The sequence below is a fragment of the Budorcas taxicolor genome, chromosome 17, assembly GCF_023091745.1.
Source record: "Budorcas taxicolor isolate Tak-1 chromosome 17, Takin1.1, whole genome shotgun sequence".
Classification (NCBI taxonomy): Eukaryota; Metazoa; Chordata; class Mammalia; order Artiodactyla; family Bovidae; genus Budorcas; species Budorcas taxicolor.
This window is the reverse complement of record NC_068926.1, coordinates 54,130,076-54,148,035: the sequence shown is the minus strand read 5'-3', so window position 1 is coordinate 54,148,035 and position 17,960 is coordinate 54,130,076. Positions and strand designations below refer to the sequence as shown.

At 40.9% G+C, this 17,960-nt stretch overlaps 1 protein-coding gene across 1 annotated transcript in view; it reads right to left on the bottom strand.

Annotated features, from left to right (window-relative positions):
• IFT81 (intraflagellar transport 81) overlaps positions 1–11,725 on the bottom strand; it is a 96,343-nt gene extending 84,618 nt beyond the window's left edge. The window contains exons 1-5 of the mRNA XM_052654663.1: positions 11,648–11,725; positions 6,338–6,502; positions 5,707–5,810; positions 4,994–5,174; positions 199–288 (exon numbers count right to left, since the gene is read on the bottom strand). Coding sequence (XP_052510623.1) covers positions 199–288; positions 4,994–5,174; positions 5,707–5,810; positions 6,338–6,481 — 519 coding nt within the window. The 5' untranslated portion in view covers positions 6,482–6,502; positions 11,648–11,725. The remainder of the gene's footprint in view (positions 1–198; positions 289–4,993; positions 5,175–5,706; positions 5,811–6,337; positions 6,503–11,647) is intronic.
• Positions 11,726–17,960: the final 6,235 nt, after the last annotated feature.

The following is a 17,960-nucleotide window of genomic DNA, read 5'->3' as shown; positions in this document are numbered from 1 at the left end:
TCTATATAACAACAGTACATAAGAATTAACTGTGAGTTAACCCTGGCCTCATTAATTTCTTCGGTAAAGAATCAGCAAAGAATCAGCAAAGGTCCTACAAAAGAAAATTTGCCATTTGCTATCATTAGTTTCTATAGTCTTAAGACATTCTGAATTTAATTCAAATCCCCACCAAAATCATTATTGTTTTTTCTTTACCCTTCTTATTTCTGCTGTAGAAAATCCAGATGTCTTGAGCTGCTCACATTCTTTATGCAAAGTTTTAAAGGCTTCCATCAAATCTTCATACTAAAAGAACAAGTTAAAATATTATAAACTGACTAGATCCAGTAGGTTTCCTTAATCAGGTCATCTATTAACTTATAGTCATTATTTAATCAGTATAGAACACCATTAAAATATATCCTTAAATATTCATACAGGACACAAAAATGTTGGTGTATATAATCTGCCCTCTAAAGACTTCCCTGATTACTTTCCTAACCAACACTCCATATGCCAGCTATGTTAACCTTCTTTAAATTCCTGGTATAGTCCACTTTCACTTTACACACCCTATTCCATCCACCTTCACTTTACACACCTTATTCTGTCTGAGAACAACACTCTATAACTCCCTCATCCCTTTCCTGGATAACTTACTCATCCTTCAGATCTCAGTGTCCCCAAAGAAGCCTTATTTAGCCCTGTACCTATTCTATATGAGTACCATGATATCAGAGTAAATATCATATAAACTTGTAATTGCTAGTTACTTATCTGATCTGATTATGGTTCAGATCATGAACTCCTTATTCAGACTTAAATTGAAGAAAGTAGGGAAAACCACTAGACCATTCAAATATGACATAAATCAAATTCCTTATGATTATACAGTGGAGGGGTATCTTCCCTGGTGGCTCAGACGATGAAGTGTCTGCCTGCAATGCAGGAGACCTGGGTTCGATCCCTGGGTTGGGAAGATTCCCTGGAGAAGGCAATGGCAACCCACTTCAGTATTCTTGCCTGGAGAATCCCATGGACAGAGGAGCCTGGCAGGCTACAGCCCACGGGGGCACAAAGAGTCAGACACGACTGAGCGACTTCACTTCACTTCATATAGTGGAAGTGAGAAACAGATTTAAGGGACTAGATTTGATAGATAGAGTGCCTGATGAACTATGGACGGAGGTTCGTGACATTGTACAGGAGACAGGGATCAAGACCATCCCCATGGAAAAGAAATGCAAAAAAGCAAAATGGCTGTCTGAGGAGGCCTTACAAATAGCTGTGAAAAGAAGAGAAGCAAAAAGCAAAGGAGAAAAGGAAAGATATAAGCATCTGAATGCAGAGTTCCAAAGAATAGCAAGGAGAGATAAGAAAGCCTTCCTCAGTGATCAATGCAAAGAAATAGAGGAAAACAACAGAATGGGAAAGACTAGAGATCTCTTCAAGACAATTCGAGACACCAAGGGAACATTTCATGCAAAGATGGGCTCGATAGAGGACAGAAATGGTATGGACCTAACAGAAGCAGAAGATATTAAGAAGAGGTGGCAAGAATACACAGAAGAACTGTACAAAAAAGATCTTCACGACCAAGATAATCACGTTGTTGTGATCACTCACCTAGAGCCAGACATCCTGGAATGTGAAGTCAAGTGGGCCTTAGAAAGCATCACTATGAACAAAGCTAGTGGAGGTGATGGAATTCCAGTTGAGCTATTTCAGATCCTGAAAGATGATGCTGTGAAAGTGCTGCACTCAATATACCAGCAAATTTAGAAAACTCAGCAGTGCCCACAGGACTGGAAAAGGTCAGTTTTCACTCCAATCCCAAAGAAAGGCAATGCCAAAGAATGCTCAAAATACTGCACAGTTGCACTCATCTCACACTCTACTAAAGTAATGCTCAAGATTTTCCAAGCCAGGCTTCAGCAATATGTGACCCATGAACTTCCTGATGTTCAAGCTGGTCTTAGAAAAGGCAGAAGAACCAGAGATCAAATTGCCAACATCTGCTGGATCATGGAAAAAGCAAGAGAGTTCCAGAAAAACATCTATTTCTGCTTTATTGACTATGCCAAAGCCTATGACTGTGTGGATCACAATAAACTGTGGAAAATTCTGAAAGAGATGGGAATACCAGACCACCTGACCTGCCTCTTGAGAAACCTATATACAGGTCAGGAAGCAACAGTTAGAACTGGACATGGAACAACAGACTGGTTCCAAATAGGAAAAGGAGTACATCAAGGCTGTATATTGTCACCCTACTTATTTAACTTCTATGCAGAGTACATCATGAGAAACGTTGGGCTGGAAGAACCACAAGCTGGAATCAAGATTGCCGGGAGAAATATCAATAACCTCAGATGTGCAGATGACACCACCCTTATGGCAAAAAGTGAAGAGGAACTCAAAACGTCTTGATGAAAGTGAAAGAGGAGAGTGAAAAAGTTGGCTTAAAGCTCAACACTCAGAAAACGAAGATCATGGCATCCAGTCCCATCACTTCATGGGGAATAGATGGGGAAACAGTTTCAGACTTTATTTTTTTGGACTCCAAAATCACTGCAGATGGTGATTGCAGCTATGAAATTCAAAGACGCTTACTCCTTGGAAGGAAAGTTATGACTAACTCAGATAGCATATTCAAAAGCAGAGACATTACTTTGCCAACAAAGGTCCGTCTAGTCAAGGCTATGGTTTTTCCAGTGGTCATGCATGAATGTGAGAGTTGGACTGTGAAGAAAGCTGAGCACCGAAGAATTGATGCTTTTGAACTGTGGTGTTGGAGAAGACTCTTGAGAGTCCCTTGGACTGCAAGGAGATCCAACCAGTCCATTCTAAAGGAGATCAGCCCTGGGTGTTCTTTAGAAGGAATGATGCTAAAGCTGAAACTCCAGTACTTGGCCACCTCATGCAAAGAGTTGACTCTCTGGAAAAGACCCTGATGCTGGGAGGGATTGGGGGCAGGAGGAGAAGGGGATGACAGATGCCTCTAGATGGCATCACCGACTCAATGGACATGAGTTTGGGTGAACTCCGGGAGTTGGTGATGGACAGGGAGGCCTGGCGTGCTGCGATTCATGGGGTCGCAAAGAGTTGGACACAACTGAGCAACGGAACTATCTGTCTCCACCTTTGGACACTGACAGTCAGGAGGACAAGAATCATATTACTTGTGGAGGCTTCTATATCCCTAGGGCCTAGCATAGTACTTAACCGATACAGGTGTTCAATAAAAAAGCAGTTAAAGGAATGAAAAAAGTCACAACTTTTACCCCAAAATTTTTTAAAATAGGTTTTTTTTGTGGATAATGACAAAATTAATATTTTTCTCTTGACATATATTCTGCAAGTCTATAAATCAATTGTTCTAAAACTCTTCATTTAGAAAGACAATGTGAATTTTTTATTAGGTTCTCTGCTAAAAGACTGGCTAAAAATGTAAATCATTTCATATATATACTTCAAACATGCTTCAAGAACAAATATGTCTTTAGTATTATTAATTCTTCCATTAATAATTAGTTTGGCATGTTTGATAAAAACTATTAATAAACTTCCTTCAGAGGAATTAGTTTCTATCAAATTTATTGACAGCGGAGTGTAGGGAGGAGAAAATAGTTCACGTGTACACTCTCTACTACTTACATTGTGTAAAGCCTTCAAAGGTAGGGGCTGCAATGGTGCTGTGCTTTCTCAAGGTGTCTACTGTATTATTTGACATAATTATTTGCATAAACCTTTCAACCCTTGAAATGTCTTAAGAGATCAATACTGACTCTATTTTGAGTTACTATCATGGCTACCCAAAATAACAAAATATATGGATAAAAAACATTTAGTAGATTGTTTCAATTTAACCAAATTTTGAGCCATATCATACAGAAGCAACCCTACAAAATCCTGGAGGAAAACAAAGATGGATAAGACATGATACCTGTCCTTAGAGATCTCATAAATCTACTGGAAGAGACAGATTGACAAACTATTAAAATTCACAACAAACTGGCACAAATTGGTCTAAAGACCTACTATAAAACAAAATACAAATGCTAAAGAGAAGCAAATTTTTTCTTTTAAATCAAAGTTCTTTGCAATCTCAAGCCTAAATTCTCTAACTTCCATAGTCTATTTCCATAGAGTGGTTTAGACAGTCTTCAATCAGCAACATGCTTTGAAATCCCAGGACCAGGAGCCAGACCAGCCAAAATCCTGTATAGTTAAGAGCTTTAATGTCTTAAGGCCAGAAACCCAATATCACATCAAAACTCTGGTGAGGAAAGTACACTGAAATTGCAAATTCCTGGTTCTTTCTCTACCTTCTGCCTGATTAGGACATCCTTTGAGATCATAACCCTGGCTTCTTTGCCTACACACAATTTTTGAAGGTGCTCTCAAGTCTCAATTCACCTGGTATAGTGCCAATTTATACCTTTTGCTCTGGTGTAATTATTATGATAACCACCCTCCTCTCTAATTTGGATGACAAATTATATAGTCATCTAACTAATTAACAAAGTATTCCGCAGTTCCAAGCCCAGGATCCTATCTACCCACAATTCTTTTTTTAAAAAATCCACATGTGTTTACTCGTTCAAGGACATTTTAAAAATTCAGTTAAATTTTTGAGGTAATGGCAGATTCAGCTGTAAGAAACAGTACAAACAAAGTCCACATGCCCTTTATTGAACCCCCACCCTCATGGTACTGAGTTGGTCAAAAAGTTCATTAAACTATGCACAATTCCTAAGTAATAAATTATTTTAAAATCCTAATTTCAGGATTTTTTCTATCCACATACTCTATCACCAAAAAGCGACTGGTGTTCAGAAGTCAATATTTTCATAGAGTGATTACAGGCGAAAATTATTGATAACAATTTATCCTTTTGGTTCCAATGGAAATACAGAAACAGCAAATAAACTAAAGTGAGATTAATATATATTTGAAACCTTGAAACCCATTACATATAGCTTAAAAATACCATTTATATATTGTATACCTGTTTATTGGTATCAGCCACAGTTTCATCCTGGAGAAACTCACTTGGTACCTCAAGTTTTATTAAAAAACGAGCTAAATATGCTCTTTTCTTCAGTTCATTAGTTCTCTGAAGAAGCCAGTGGAGCACTGGGTAAATTACAGGTTTACTTCCAATCACCAGACCCTGACGAAAGGTACTCCTATAAAAAGAAAATAAACACACACACACACACACACACAGAGGCTTAAAAGTAAACCTTGAAAAGAGTTAACATTTGCTCAAATCCAATTTACACTTTTCCATAACTATTTTAAAAAGATAAAACCAAGGCTATTCTAAAGTAAGTCTGCACATTGACAATAATCATAAAATTAGTCCCTTAATACATCTCTGGAATATATGAGGAGGTTATTTTGGAACCATTAACCGGTCAGCTCTAATACTTCACTTCACTGACTGGACAGGTTTAAATTGTAGCTTTTGTATAGGATGGCAGATAAATGATTAAATAGAAACATGGATTTGCCTGACTTTTTTGATTAAGAAAAAGAACTGACTCACTTAAGACTCCTACATGACAAAATAACATTAAAAACCAAGATTATTTTGAAATTCAGTGATTTCATGAGGCCACTGTCTTAGGGAAAACAAATATTGCCAGAAAGACTGACTATGAAGGTTTAGATATTAAAGTACAGCTCTAAGAAAGCAACACTTGGTCAGCTTCTTACATGTCTGCGGCATTTCCTGGAGGTTTGTATTTAAGAATACCAAGAAGGCTCAACATCCTTTTGGCTGTTTGCTCTGGCATCTCCTCTCTGATATCAACAACTTGCTAATAAATAAAGAAATTGAAAAAATGTTATTATGCAAGTATAGCAAAGTACAATATTGAAACTCACTGACAAAATTGTCCTACTAGAGCATAACAGTCACAATGGTCTCTTCATAAAACAGATTAAGTATGGAGGCTTCCAGATTCCAAGGGAGGGTACATACAAGCTAGATCAGGATTCATACTAGGAATGCCAAGCTTAAGAAAGTCTCCAGTGGAAAAGACCAGTGTATATGAGACATGAGCTAACTTGCAACACAATAAAACCTTTTGTAAAAGCATTTTCATTCCAGGACCAAATCTATTTATGTTTGGAACTGCACAAATAATTTCTAAGTAAGGTACAAGGAGGTAATTTAATTTTTGAGCTAGTAGAGAAATCTTAAAGATCATCTACTATCACTTTGTAGGAATGGAAAACTAGGCCCAGAGAGGTTAAATAATTTGCCCCGAAGTCACAGATATTCAGTGGCAGAAACTTGCTTTCTTGCCACCCTTTCCATCACAGAGAAAAAGAAAACTCTTACCTTTGGATCAATCTCAGCCAGAACATCATTGAGAACTTGTAATAGTTGCATTGGCTCCAGGGAATCAAATGTGATTAAATTATAGTTCTTCCTAAAAGGTTCCTTATTGAGATTGTCCACGATGAATTTGATTTGATCACTCATAATTAGGTCTTATAATTTAAACTAAAAAGTAAAAATACAGGAAAAAATTCCTCAATGTTGGAAACAAAAATTCTGTATTAACAAAATACAGTCACCAGAAGGTCAGTATTAAGTTCATAGGAAGTAGGCATGGAATGTATTCTACATGGAATACAAAATGCTGTGAAAAAGAGTTATTTTGTTGACTGTGCGGACTTTATTAGGAATGCTACAGTATATATTGATAATATTCAATGACACGTTTTTGTATATGCATCTGATAGCAATCATCTGAATTAACATGGACAAGTGAATATAAAACCCACCCACATTAACATTTCTTCCATTCAGCTCTACAATTTTTACCCAGGGGTAAAACTCAGCCTGTAGACATGCTTCAACTTTTTTTTTTTAATTAGCATCCCACATTCATCCAAGTTTCCAAATTCTCTAGATAATCAGATCTGGGAACCCTGGACCCACTATATGGCCACAACCAACTGAAGCTGGGTGAGTGGGTGAAAGTTGCTCAGTCATGTCCAACTCTTTGCAACCCATGGACTATATAGTCCATGGAATTCTCCAGGCCAGAATACTGGAGTGGGTAGCCTTTCCCTTCTCCAGGGGATTTTCCCAACCCAGGGATCAAACCCAGGTCTCCTGCATTGCAGGTGGATTCTTTACCAGCTAAGCCACAAGGGAAGCTGGGTAGAGGTTGCAAACTTCAGCCTTAGCTATGCCTTCTTTGAGCTTCCCAGGTAGCTCAGTGGTAAAGAATCCACCTGCCAATGCAAGAGATGTGGGCTCAATCCCTGGGTCGGGAAAATCACCTGGAGAAGGAAATGGCTACCCACTCCAGTCTTCTTGCCTGGGAAATCCCATGGACAGAGGAGCCTAGAGGGCTATGCTCCATAGGGTCATGAAAGAATCACACATGACTTAGGGACTAAACAATATGTGCTCTTCACATACTGGAAGGACTGATGCTGATGCTAAAACTGCAATACTTGGGCCACCTGATGTAAAGAATTGACTCACTGGAAAAGACCCTGATGCTGGGAAAGATTGAAGGCAGGAGGAGAAGGGGACAACAGAAAATGAGATGGTTGGATGGCATCACTGACTCGATGGACATGAGTTTGAGCAAGCTTCAGAGAGTTTGATGAACAGGGAAGCCTGGCATGCTGCGATCCATGGGGTCGCAAAGAGTTGGGCACAACTGGGCGACTGAACTGAACTGACTGAAGTCACTTCAGTTGTGTCCAACTCTTTGCAATCCTCTGGACTGTAGCCCACCAGGATCCTCCATCCATGGAATTCTCTAGGCAAGTATACTGGAATGGGTTGCCATGCCTTCCTCTGTTCCTCCTGACCCAGGGATCAAACCTACATCTCTTTCCTCTCCAGCACTGACATGCAGGTTCTTTGCCACTAGCACCACCTGGGAAACCCAAGCTCAATTTAGTGTTCCTCAGTTTTGTTTCCAAATTGTTACCTTCAGTTCAGTTCAGTTCAGTTCAGTTCAGTGCTCAGTCATGTCCGACTCTTTGCGACCCTATGAATTGCAGCACTCCAGGCCTCCCTATCCATCACCAACTCCCAGAGTGCACACAAACTCATGTCCATCGAGTCGGTGATGCCATCCAGCCACCTCATCCTCTGTCGTCCCCTTCTCCTCCTGCCCCCAATCCCTCCCAGCATCGGGGTCTTTTCCAATGAGTCAACTCTTCGCATGAGGTGGCCAAAATATTGGAGTTTCAGCTTTAGCATCAGTCCTTCCAAAGAACACCCAGGGCTGATCTCCTTCAGAATGGACTGGTTGGATCTCCTTGCAGTCCAAGGGACTCTCAAGAGTCTTCTCCAACACCACAGTTCAAAAGCATCAATTCTTCGGCGCTCAGCTTTCTTCACAGTCCAACTCTCACATTCATGCATGACCACTGGAAAAACCATAGCCTTGACTAGACGGACCTTTGTTGGCAAAGTAATGTCTCTGCTTTTGAATATGCTATCTGAGTTAGTCATAACTTTCCTTCCAAGGAGTAAGCGCCTTTGAATTTCATAGCTGCAATCACCATCTGCAGTGATTTTGGAGTCCAAAAAAATAAAGTCTGAAACTGTTTCCCCATCTATTCCCCATGAAGTGATGGGACCGGATGCCATGATCTTCGTTTTCTGAATGTTGAGCTTTAAGCCACCTTTTTCACTCTCCTCTTTCACTTTCATCAAGAGGCTTTTGAGTTCCTCTTCACTTTTTGCCATAAGGGTGGTGTCATCTGCATATCTGAGGTTATTGATATTTCTCCCGGCAATCTTGATTCCAGCTTGTGGTTCTTCCAGTCCAGCGTTTCTCATGATGTACTCTGCACAGAAGTTAAATAAGTAGGGTGACAATATACAGCCTTGATGTACTCCTTTTCCTATTTGGAACCAGTCTGTTGTTCCATGTCCAGTTCTAACTGTTGCTTCCTGACCTGTATATAGGTTTCTCAAGAGGCAGGTCAGGTGGTCTGGTATTCCCATCTCTTTCAGAATTTTCCACAGTTTATTGTGATCCACACAGTCATAGGCTTTGGCATAGTCAATAAAGCAGAAATAGATGTTTTTCTGGAACTCTCTTGCTTTTTCCATGATCCAGCAGATGTTGGCAATTTGATCTCTGGTTCTTCTGCCTTTTCTAAGACCAGCTTGACCATCTGAAAGTTCACAGTTCACGTACTGCTGAAGCCTGACTTGGAAAATCTTGAGCATTACTTTAGTAGAGTGTGAGATGAGTGCAACTGTGCAGTATTTTGAGCATTCTTTGGCATTGCCTTTCTTTGGGATTGGAATGAAAACTGACCTTTTCCAGTCCTGTGGGCACTGCTGAGTTTTCCAAATTTGCTGACAGATTGAGTGCAGCACTTTCACAGCATCATCTTTCAGGATCTGAAATAGCTCAACTGGAATTCCATCACCTCCACTAGCTTTGTTTGTAGTGATGCTTTCTAAGGCCCACTTGACTTCACATTCCAGGATGTCTGGCTCTAGGTGAGTGATCACAACAACGTGATTATCTTGGTCGTGAAGATCTTTTTTGTACAGTTCTTCTGTGTATTCTTGCCACCTCTTCTTAATATCTTCTGCTTCTGTTAGGTCCATACCATTTCCGTCCTTTATCGAGCCCATCTTTGCATGAAATGTTCCCTTGGTGTCTTGAATTGTCTTGAAGAGATCTCTAGTCTTTCCCATTCTGTTGTTTTCCTCTATTTCTTTGCATTGATCACTGAGGAAGGCTTTCTTATCTCTCCTTGCTATTCTTTGGAACCCTGCATTCAGATGTTTATATCTTTCCTTTTCTGCTTTGCTTTTCACTTCTCTTCTTCTCACAGCTATTTGTAAGGCCTCCTCAGACAGCCATTTTGCTTTTTTGCATTTCTTTTCCTTGCATCTTTTCAATCTTCAGCTGACTGAAATAAGCACTACTCCCTACATAGTTTTTCCATCTTTGCCTTCAGTTAATGCTGCTTTTTCTGCCTAGGGCTGTTTTTCCTTTCCCTCATCTCCAGAGGTGCAAAACCTTACCATTTTTCAAGCCCTGTTCAAGCCCAGGCAAGAATACTGGAGTGGGTTGACATTTTCTTCTCCAGGGGATCTTCCCAACCCAGAGATCAAATTCAAGTCTCCTGCACTGGCAGATGGATTCTTTACCTCTGAGCCACCAGGAAGCCCACCTGAGGACATATCTGTGCCTAATTCTATCTTTGAATATCGCATATAAAACAGCGACTTCTTCCACTAGAATGAATTTGTTCACAGGCCCAACACCAGAAAATTAGCATAAGCCTAAACAAGATGGCAGTGAGGAAGATTATAACTTTTTAAAATTGATTATCTGATTATTTAATGGCTGAAACAACTTAACGATGGCTCCTAGTGTTTCTTGCATGCAGACATCATGTGTTTAGTATGGGGGAAAGTGGTAGAAATTTGCAGACTGGCAGTTTTTTAGAGTAGCAGTTTTAAAAAATGAATTTAACAGTGAACTGCCAAAAGAAAGAAATAAGGAAAAAGATATCTCAGTGTTCCCTAATGGTTTTTAACCATGAAATGAAGAGATGCTAATTTACTTAAGACATTAGTTGGAGCTGCATGCATCTTGCTCTGAAACAGATTTTTTAAATTGGGTAGGTAGAGTTGGATACTTAGAAAACATCAAAATGTAAAAGTGTCATCATTTTCTCATAATTATGATAAAATTATGAGTAAATGATTATATTATTTTTGAAAAATAAGCTAAAAGATGGTAAAAAAAAAACATAACCAATGTGGTTTAAAATTTTAAGGTTTCCTTTAAGCTATAAAAGGAAAACCTTTAGAGAAATAAAAATCCACACTGGAGATGCAAATTTTCCACTGTGTAAAGTATTTTAAGTAAAAGTTCACGTCACAACCTTCATACATGGATATACTCAATTTTTCATTCTTTAGAAATTATATATATGTAAAAATTGTAAGTATATAAAACATAACACATACACACATATATTCTTTTTTTCCCCTTCCAAAACCCAAAATACTAGGATAAACGCATAAAACGTTACTAGGAGAGGAAAAAAAACCAGTTGATTTTCACTCCTAGCTGCCCACCAGCTTTCAGATGGTCACCCACCAAGGACAAAGATATACTGAATAGGTAGGTTGTCTATGCCCAGTGGGTTCTCCGCTCTAAAATTAGCAAAAGCAATTACTCTCCCTGTTCCAGCGGAAAGCCGCCTCACTAATTCACAAGCACTCACCCATTTAAGAACCCGAGAGGGTGGGAGAGAATTAAAACCAGGACGTGCGTTTATCTAGCACAACTCGGGACAGAAACAGCGCTGTCCGGGTCCCAGGCTGGCACGAGCCTCCTAAGATTCCCCAAAATAGTTCCCCCGCTGCTTCCCGGCCCTGGGGTCGGGAGAGGGGACAGAGGACCCCACGTCTGACCCAGGCACCTCGCGAGGGCTACTCTGGGCTCCCCTACGGTTCACCTTGCTGGGAAGCCGCCTGGATCACTGCGGGAGCTGACCCCCGAAGTGGGGGATTTAACTGCTGCGACCCCTCCACTCTGGAGGTGCCGCACTGGAAAGCGGAAGGGAAGGGGGAGGGAGTTCTCTCCTATTCCGGGGTTCAGGGGAGTTTCCGACCGCGACTTGGCGCCGTTACCTCAAATTCTCCTCACGAAACCACTTTACCCCCACACGAGGCATCCAGGCTCTAGTGGGTTCCTAGAGACGAGCTCCTTGGCAACGGTTGCTAGGCCGTGGACACGTCACTTCCGGAGGAGAGGGTTGGCGCGTTTCCGCGAGGCCCTTGGCGGGCGCGCGCAGTGAAGCCGAAGTTCTGGATGCGAAAGGAGGAGAGTGCGGGGCCCAAGTTCAAAGTGTTTCGCAGGTTCTGAGCCACTGCAGACAGCCTAGAGAATTGGGGGTTGTTACGGTGATTCATGGGGTAGCAAAGAGTCGGACACGACTGAGCGACTGAACTGAACGGTGGCAATAAAGTTTCGCAAATGTTCTGCGGTTTGCAGTTTACGAAATACTCTTTTCATTATTATTGTGTTGTTTAGTCCATAAGTCTTGCGGACTCTGCAACGCTATGGACTGCGACCCTATGGACAGGCTCTGTCCATGGCATTTCCCAGACAAGAATCCTGGAGTGGGTTGCCATCGCCTTCTCCACGATATCTTCCCGACCCAGGGATCGAACCAGCGCTCCTCACTGGCAGGCAGGGTCTTTATCCCTGAAGCATCAGGGAAGCCTCTCTTCATTATTAACCTATTTTAAATTCCTGTGCCCCTTCCCTCTTTCCTCCTTCCCTCTTTCCTGCCTTCCCTCCTTCCTTCACCAAACATCTGGTGATGACTTCTTTGAGGCAAGGCCAGCAGGATTTGGGTTGAGGAAGCATTTGGCCTGGGCTTCAAATTTAGGTTTTTGACATAAATATCTCCGAATTGGGTTATACATGGAATAATTGTAGAGTCTCCGGTGGGATTAACAAAAGACACATTCATCATAGAGATCTCTGCTTCTTTGTCACATTATTGGGCCACATAGCCTGTATTGGGAATTAATTTTTTTCTTCCAGAATTTCTTTAATATGGAGAGAGACCAAAAAAAAAAAAAAAAAAAAAAGTAAATGGCCTAAGGCTCTTTGGTTTCTGAAAGCCTATTTTTAGGCATGTGCAGAAATGAATAAAGTCCTCCTTACCTTTCCAAGGAGTTCACATTCTATGAGATAGGGGAGAGGAGATCTTAATGCCCAGATTACAGAGGAGGCCAGGAAGTCTACAGAAGCAGAACCCTAGGATTTTACTAACTGGTGTAAGGAGAGAACTTAGTCAGTGAATGGTATTTTGAACTGCCCCTATCAGAGTGGACACCACTGTACTTTGTGATGTCAGCTAGCAGTGAAGAAATGAGAAGAAGAAGAAAAAAAATGAAAGTCCTTACACTCTGAAAACTTAGTAGCCTGCTCAAACATCTTGGAAGAAACCAACTATGGATTTAGCATCAGACTTACAAAGTAAAGCAAAACAAAACAAATTCCATATTAGGCATCTCCTGTATGCCCTGCTTTGTGCTGGCTTCTGGGAATGCAGTGGAGGGCAGGGAATTACCTGGCCCCTGACTTCATGGAGCTGACAGTCTGCAGGAAGAGTGACAGCTGAATGGGCAACACCAATACAACAAGAATAAATGCTATAAAGAAGGATCCAATGATGGGAGAGTCCAGATGAAGGGTCTCAAGTTTATTTGGAGCTGAAGGGATTGTACTGTCAGGAGAGGTTCCATCAGAAAAAAAGATGTTTAAAGGTCAGTAAAAAGTAGCCAAACAAGAAAGGGGAGAGGTTTTTTTGGGCAGAGGGAACAGAACATTCCAAGATGGGTACATCACTGGCTGCAGGGCGCTTGGAGAGAAATTAAGACAGGTCCCAGCTCACAGATGCTCAAGACTAGTTGAAGAAGGCAACACTGAAAACCTTAAAAGTTAACTCTGGACAGTTAACCTTGAAAAGTTAACTCTGGATGGCTAAACAACAATAAAAGATGCATGCCATTGTCATGTCTTTGCTACCCCACAGACTATAGCCCTCCAGGCTCCTCTGTCTGTGAGATTTCCCAGGCAAGAATATTGGAGCGGGTTGCCATTTCCTTCTCCAGAGGATCTTTCCAACCCAGGGATCAAACCCATGTCTCTTGCACCTCCTGCACTGGCAGGTAGATTCTTTTACCACTGCACCACCTGCGAAGCCCAAAAGATGAATACAAGGGATGATGTAATTACTTGACCCTATTGGGTATGTTAGATTTTCCTGACTACCTGAATTTGGAGCTTGGATTGCCATTGTTTGGCTTCACTTGAGATTTCATTTCCTCATCTATAAAATGTGGTGATATAATTCTTTCCTAAAAGGGTTGATGTGAAGATTAAGTGAGTTGATATGGGTTTTGAGATTAGAACAGTGCCTGATATTAGAAGAGATAAGTACATGCAAGCATGCTCAGTTGCTCAGTCGTGTCCTACTCTTTGCGACCCCACGGACTGTAGCCTACCAGGCTCCTCTGTCCATGGGATTATCCCGGCAAGAATACTGGAGTGGATTGCCATTTCCTTCTGGATTGGATCTTTCCAACCCAGAGGTCGAACTCGAGGTTCCTACACTGACAAGTGGATTCTTTACCACTGTGCCACCTGGGAAGCCCAAGACAAGGACATCTTACCTTCCCCCCTCCCCACTTTTTTTTTTTTTTTAAAGATACTCTATATGCGAGACAGCAAAAGAGACACAGATGTATAGAACACTTCTGGACTCTGTGGGAGAGGGCGAGGGTGGGATGGTTTGGGAGAATGGCATTGAAACATGTATATTATCATATGTGAAACAAATCGCCAGTCCGGGTTCGATGCATGATACAGGGTGCTCGGGGCTGGTGCACTGGGATGACCTAGAGGGATGGGATGGGGAGGGAGGTGGGAGGGGGGTTCAGGATGGGGAACACATGTACACCCGTGGCAGATTCATGTCAATGTATGGCAAAACCACTACAATATTGTAAAGTAAGCCTCCAATTAAAATAAATAAATTTTTAAAAAATTAAAATAAATAAATAAATAAAAGATATAGTTAGATTCTCTCCTTCTATAGTCTACAGACGTAGGCTATACAAAGATGAGTGACTTTTCCAGTAGTTTTTAGTTCCTTCTCTCCCTATTGCTGCTCTTATGAAAACACTATACATTTCAGTTATAAGAATGCAATCCTGGGCTTCCCTGGTGCCTCAGTGGTAACGAATCTTGCCTGCCAATGCAGGAGATACGGGTTTGGTCCCTGGTCCAGGAAGATCCCACACGCTGCAGGGCAAGTAAACTTGTGTGCCACAACTATTGAACCTGTGCTCCAGAGCCCAGGGACCGTAACTACTGAAGCCAACAGGTCCTAGAGCCCGTGCTTCGCAACAGGAGAAGCCACCCCCATGAGAAGCCGTCATACCAGGCTTGCCACAACTCGAGAAAAGCCCACGTGGCAACAAAATCCAGCCAATAAATAAATAAATAAAGTGATATTAACAAGAATGCAATCCTGTATAAATTCAAGTGAGCAATGGAATCTACTCTTTGTACTCAAATTTGAATGGATTTTATGCTTAATGTGATTGCTTTGAAAAACAGGAAAGAATTTGAAGCCAGTCTGCATGCTGCCTGGGATCCATATACTGAGAAGTTTATATTCCAACTAGAAGCAAAGAAGACAGGCATAGAGCAGCCTTGCACATGTTGGGTCCCCGCCTATCTATCAGGTCCACACACAAGACAAAGGAAGATTTTGCAACCAACCCTTGATTCATTTAAGATAAAAAGATTCACTGAGGGATCCAAGAAGAAACTATCAGCAACAACTTCACAACCATGCGGGCATTGCTGATTATATCCCAAGTTAAGCCACCCACACGTATTCTTTTTTTCCCTTAGGTTCTCTATTGAGTCTTCCCTGTAAAGAAGATGCCACTTGGCTGAACTATAGTTGACATTTTTAATAGGCGAAAGGAAGTTTCAGTCACAAGACAGCCTCTCTGAAAGATTTCTGCGCCTACCCTGACCCTCTCTCTCTTTTTTAATATCTTATTAAGATAAAGTCCACATACATGCAATTCACTCACTTAAGTGTATGATTCCATTGCTTTTACCATATTTGCAAAGTTGTGCAACCATTACCACTATCCAACCCCAAAACATTTTCACTGTCCCTGTCAAATCAATTCTCTTTACCATTATCTCCCAGTTTGCAATTAAAAAAAAAAACCCTACCACTTCTCAGCCCCTGGAAACCATTAACCTGCTTTCCTTCTCTATGGATTTGTCTTTTCTGGACATTTCATATAAATGGAACCGTAAAGTATGTGGTTCTTTGTGTCTGGTTTCTTTCACTTAGTTGCAGTATTTTCAAGGTTCATTCATATTGCAGCATATATCAGTACTACCATTCTATGGCAGAATAACATTTCATGGTATGGATTTTTGTTCATCTGTTTATCTATTAATAGACATTTGGATTGTTTCCACTTTTTGGCTACAATAAACAGTGTTGCTATGAACATGCATATACATACCTCCACTCTCAAGGATAAAGCACTTCCATTGGCTAAATCAGGTAAGCAGGGTATGCACATCAGGGACATGGGTTAATGGAGGGGTGCCCTTTTTTGGATTTGTCTTTTCCTTTCAATTGTTGTTAATTTTGGCCTCTTGGTTGCTTGTGGTCGCACACCATAGGACCCAAGCTGTACATTCCTTAGAGTTTTTGGTTGTAAAACAGACTGTTGTTGAAACCTACTCTTCCCTTGCTATCAAAGCACTAAAATTCCCAATCTGCTTCTCAAAGTCCTCTGATAAGAAAATGCTATTATTTGGCATTATCACCAGCCTCCAGTGGAGGAGAAGATGGGAAGAAGTGTGGAGGAGATGAGAGAGAAACTGGAAGCTGCCCTTCTAGCTCCCTTATTTTACCTTGAAGATACTACAAGGACCATCAACAGTTATGCACCTCTGCTCTGGTTATTCAGAGGGGAAAAAAATCACTCCTAGTCAAGTGCCTTTTCAAGACTGAGTTTAATATTAAATTAAAAAGAAGGAGATTGGTCATTATTTCATGTAATTGTGAAGTCCAAGGAAATTACTACCATCAGGTATGGCTTGATCTAGGAGCTCAATGATGTCATCTTAACTTTCTTTCTCACTCCATCTTAACTGTCTCTCATTCCCACTTTTCCCTGAATGGGCTGTTAGTAGCAAGAGGCTTACATTCTTCAAATCTAGCAACCTCAATAAAAGAATCTTTAGGGGAATTCCCTGGTCTTCTCATTGCCAAGGGCCCAGATTTGATCTCTGGTTGGCGAACTAAGATCCCTCAAACCATTCCCCTACAAGTCACTTAGTGTGGCAGGGGTTAAAAAAAAAAAGAGGATCTTTGCTTTCATGGTTCCAGCAAATGCCCAGGGCAAACTCTCAATGGTCTTAAGTGTGTCTGATCATTCTTGAATCAATTGTTATGGCTCTGATAAACAGTAAGGGCAGTTTCCCAAAAGAAAGGGCTGGATTTTCTTACCAGAGGTATAAATACTGTGCATACAAGAACAACAGATGTCCTGTTCAGGTGGTCTGGGAAGGTGGTTAAATCTTAAAAGCTAGGTAAGCACAACCAGAAGAGGAAGAAATGAGTCTGTACTTATTGTGGGGTGTTTGTGTATCAGTGTAAACCTTCTCCCTGATTTCCTTCCAACAAATTATCTTCCTTCAATGCAGGCTTCCAGCACGGGCCAAATGAGATCTTGGGATAACAGCAGACCCTCAACATCCCCATAAAAATCTGACAATGCTATGAACTTAATGTCTCCAGCCCCTTCTCATTTCAGAACTTTCCAACAAGAACTTTCCTGTGCAGAGCACAGGGAAGCCAAGCCAATTTTCTGTTTTGGGTATTAAATTTAGACCTTTCATTCTGACCATGAGATATTTCTGGATTCTTCATGAGTATTCAGTGAATGCCAGTTTTCAAGATGCTATCCCATCTGGGGCTACTCTGCATACTGCCCACTTTATCTCATTCTCTTAAACCAGAGAAAAATGACCCAGACACAGGAACAAATTCGGAAGTGGGGTATTCTGTTATCCATTAATGTTATCCATTTAATGCCTTTGCCATCTAGGTTATTTGGAGATGAAAGAAATTAAATTTAAATGGAAACCTATTCAGTTTTGCAGAGAGGCTAAATTGTCTCTGCTCTGGCAATTTAATCTTGTGGGTATGTTTAGTAGCAGAATGTGCTTTCCTGAAAGGTTAAAAGGTAAATCATATGTGAAACATTAAACCAAATGGATGAGATTCCAGAGATCTTATTAAATGCATGCCTGGTATGACATTTTTGTCACATGGTTTTTTAAAATGGGTTTTGTGAGATTAATAGGGAATGCAGAGAA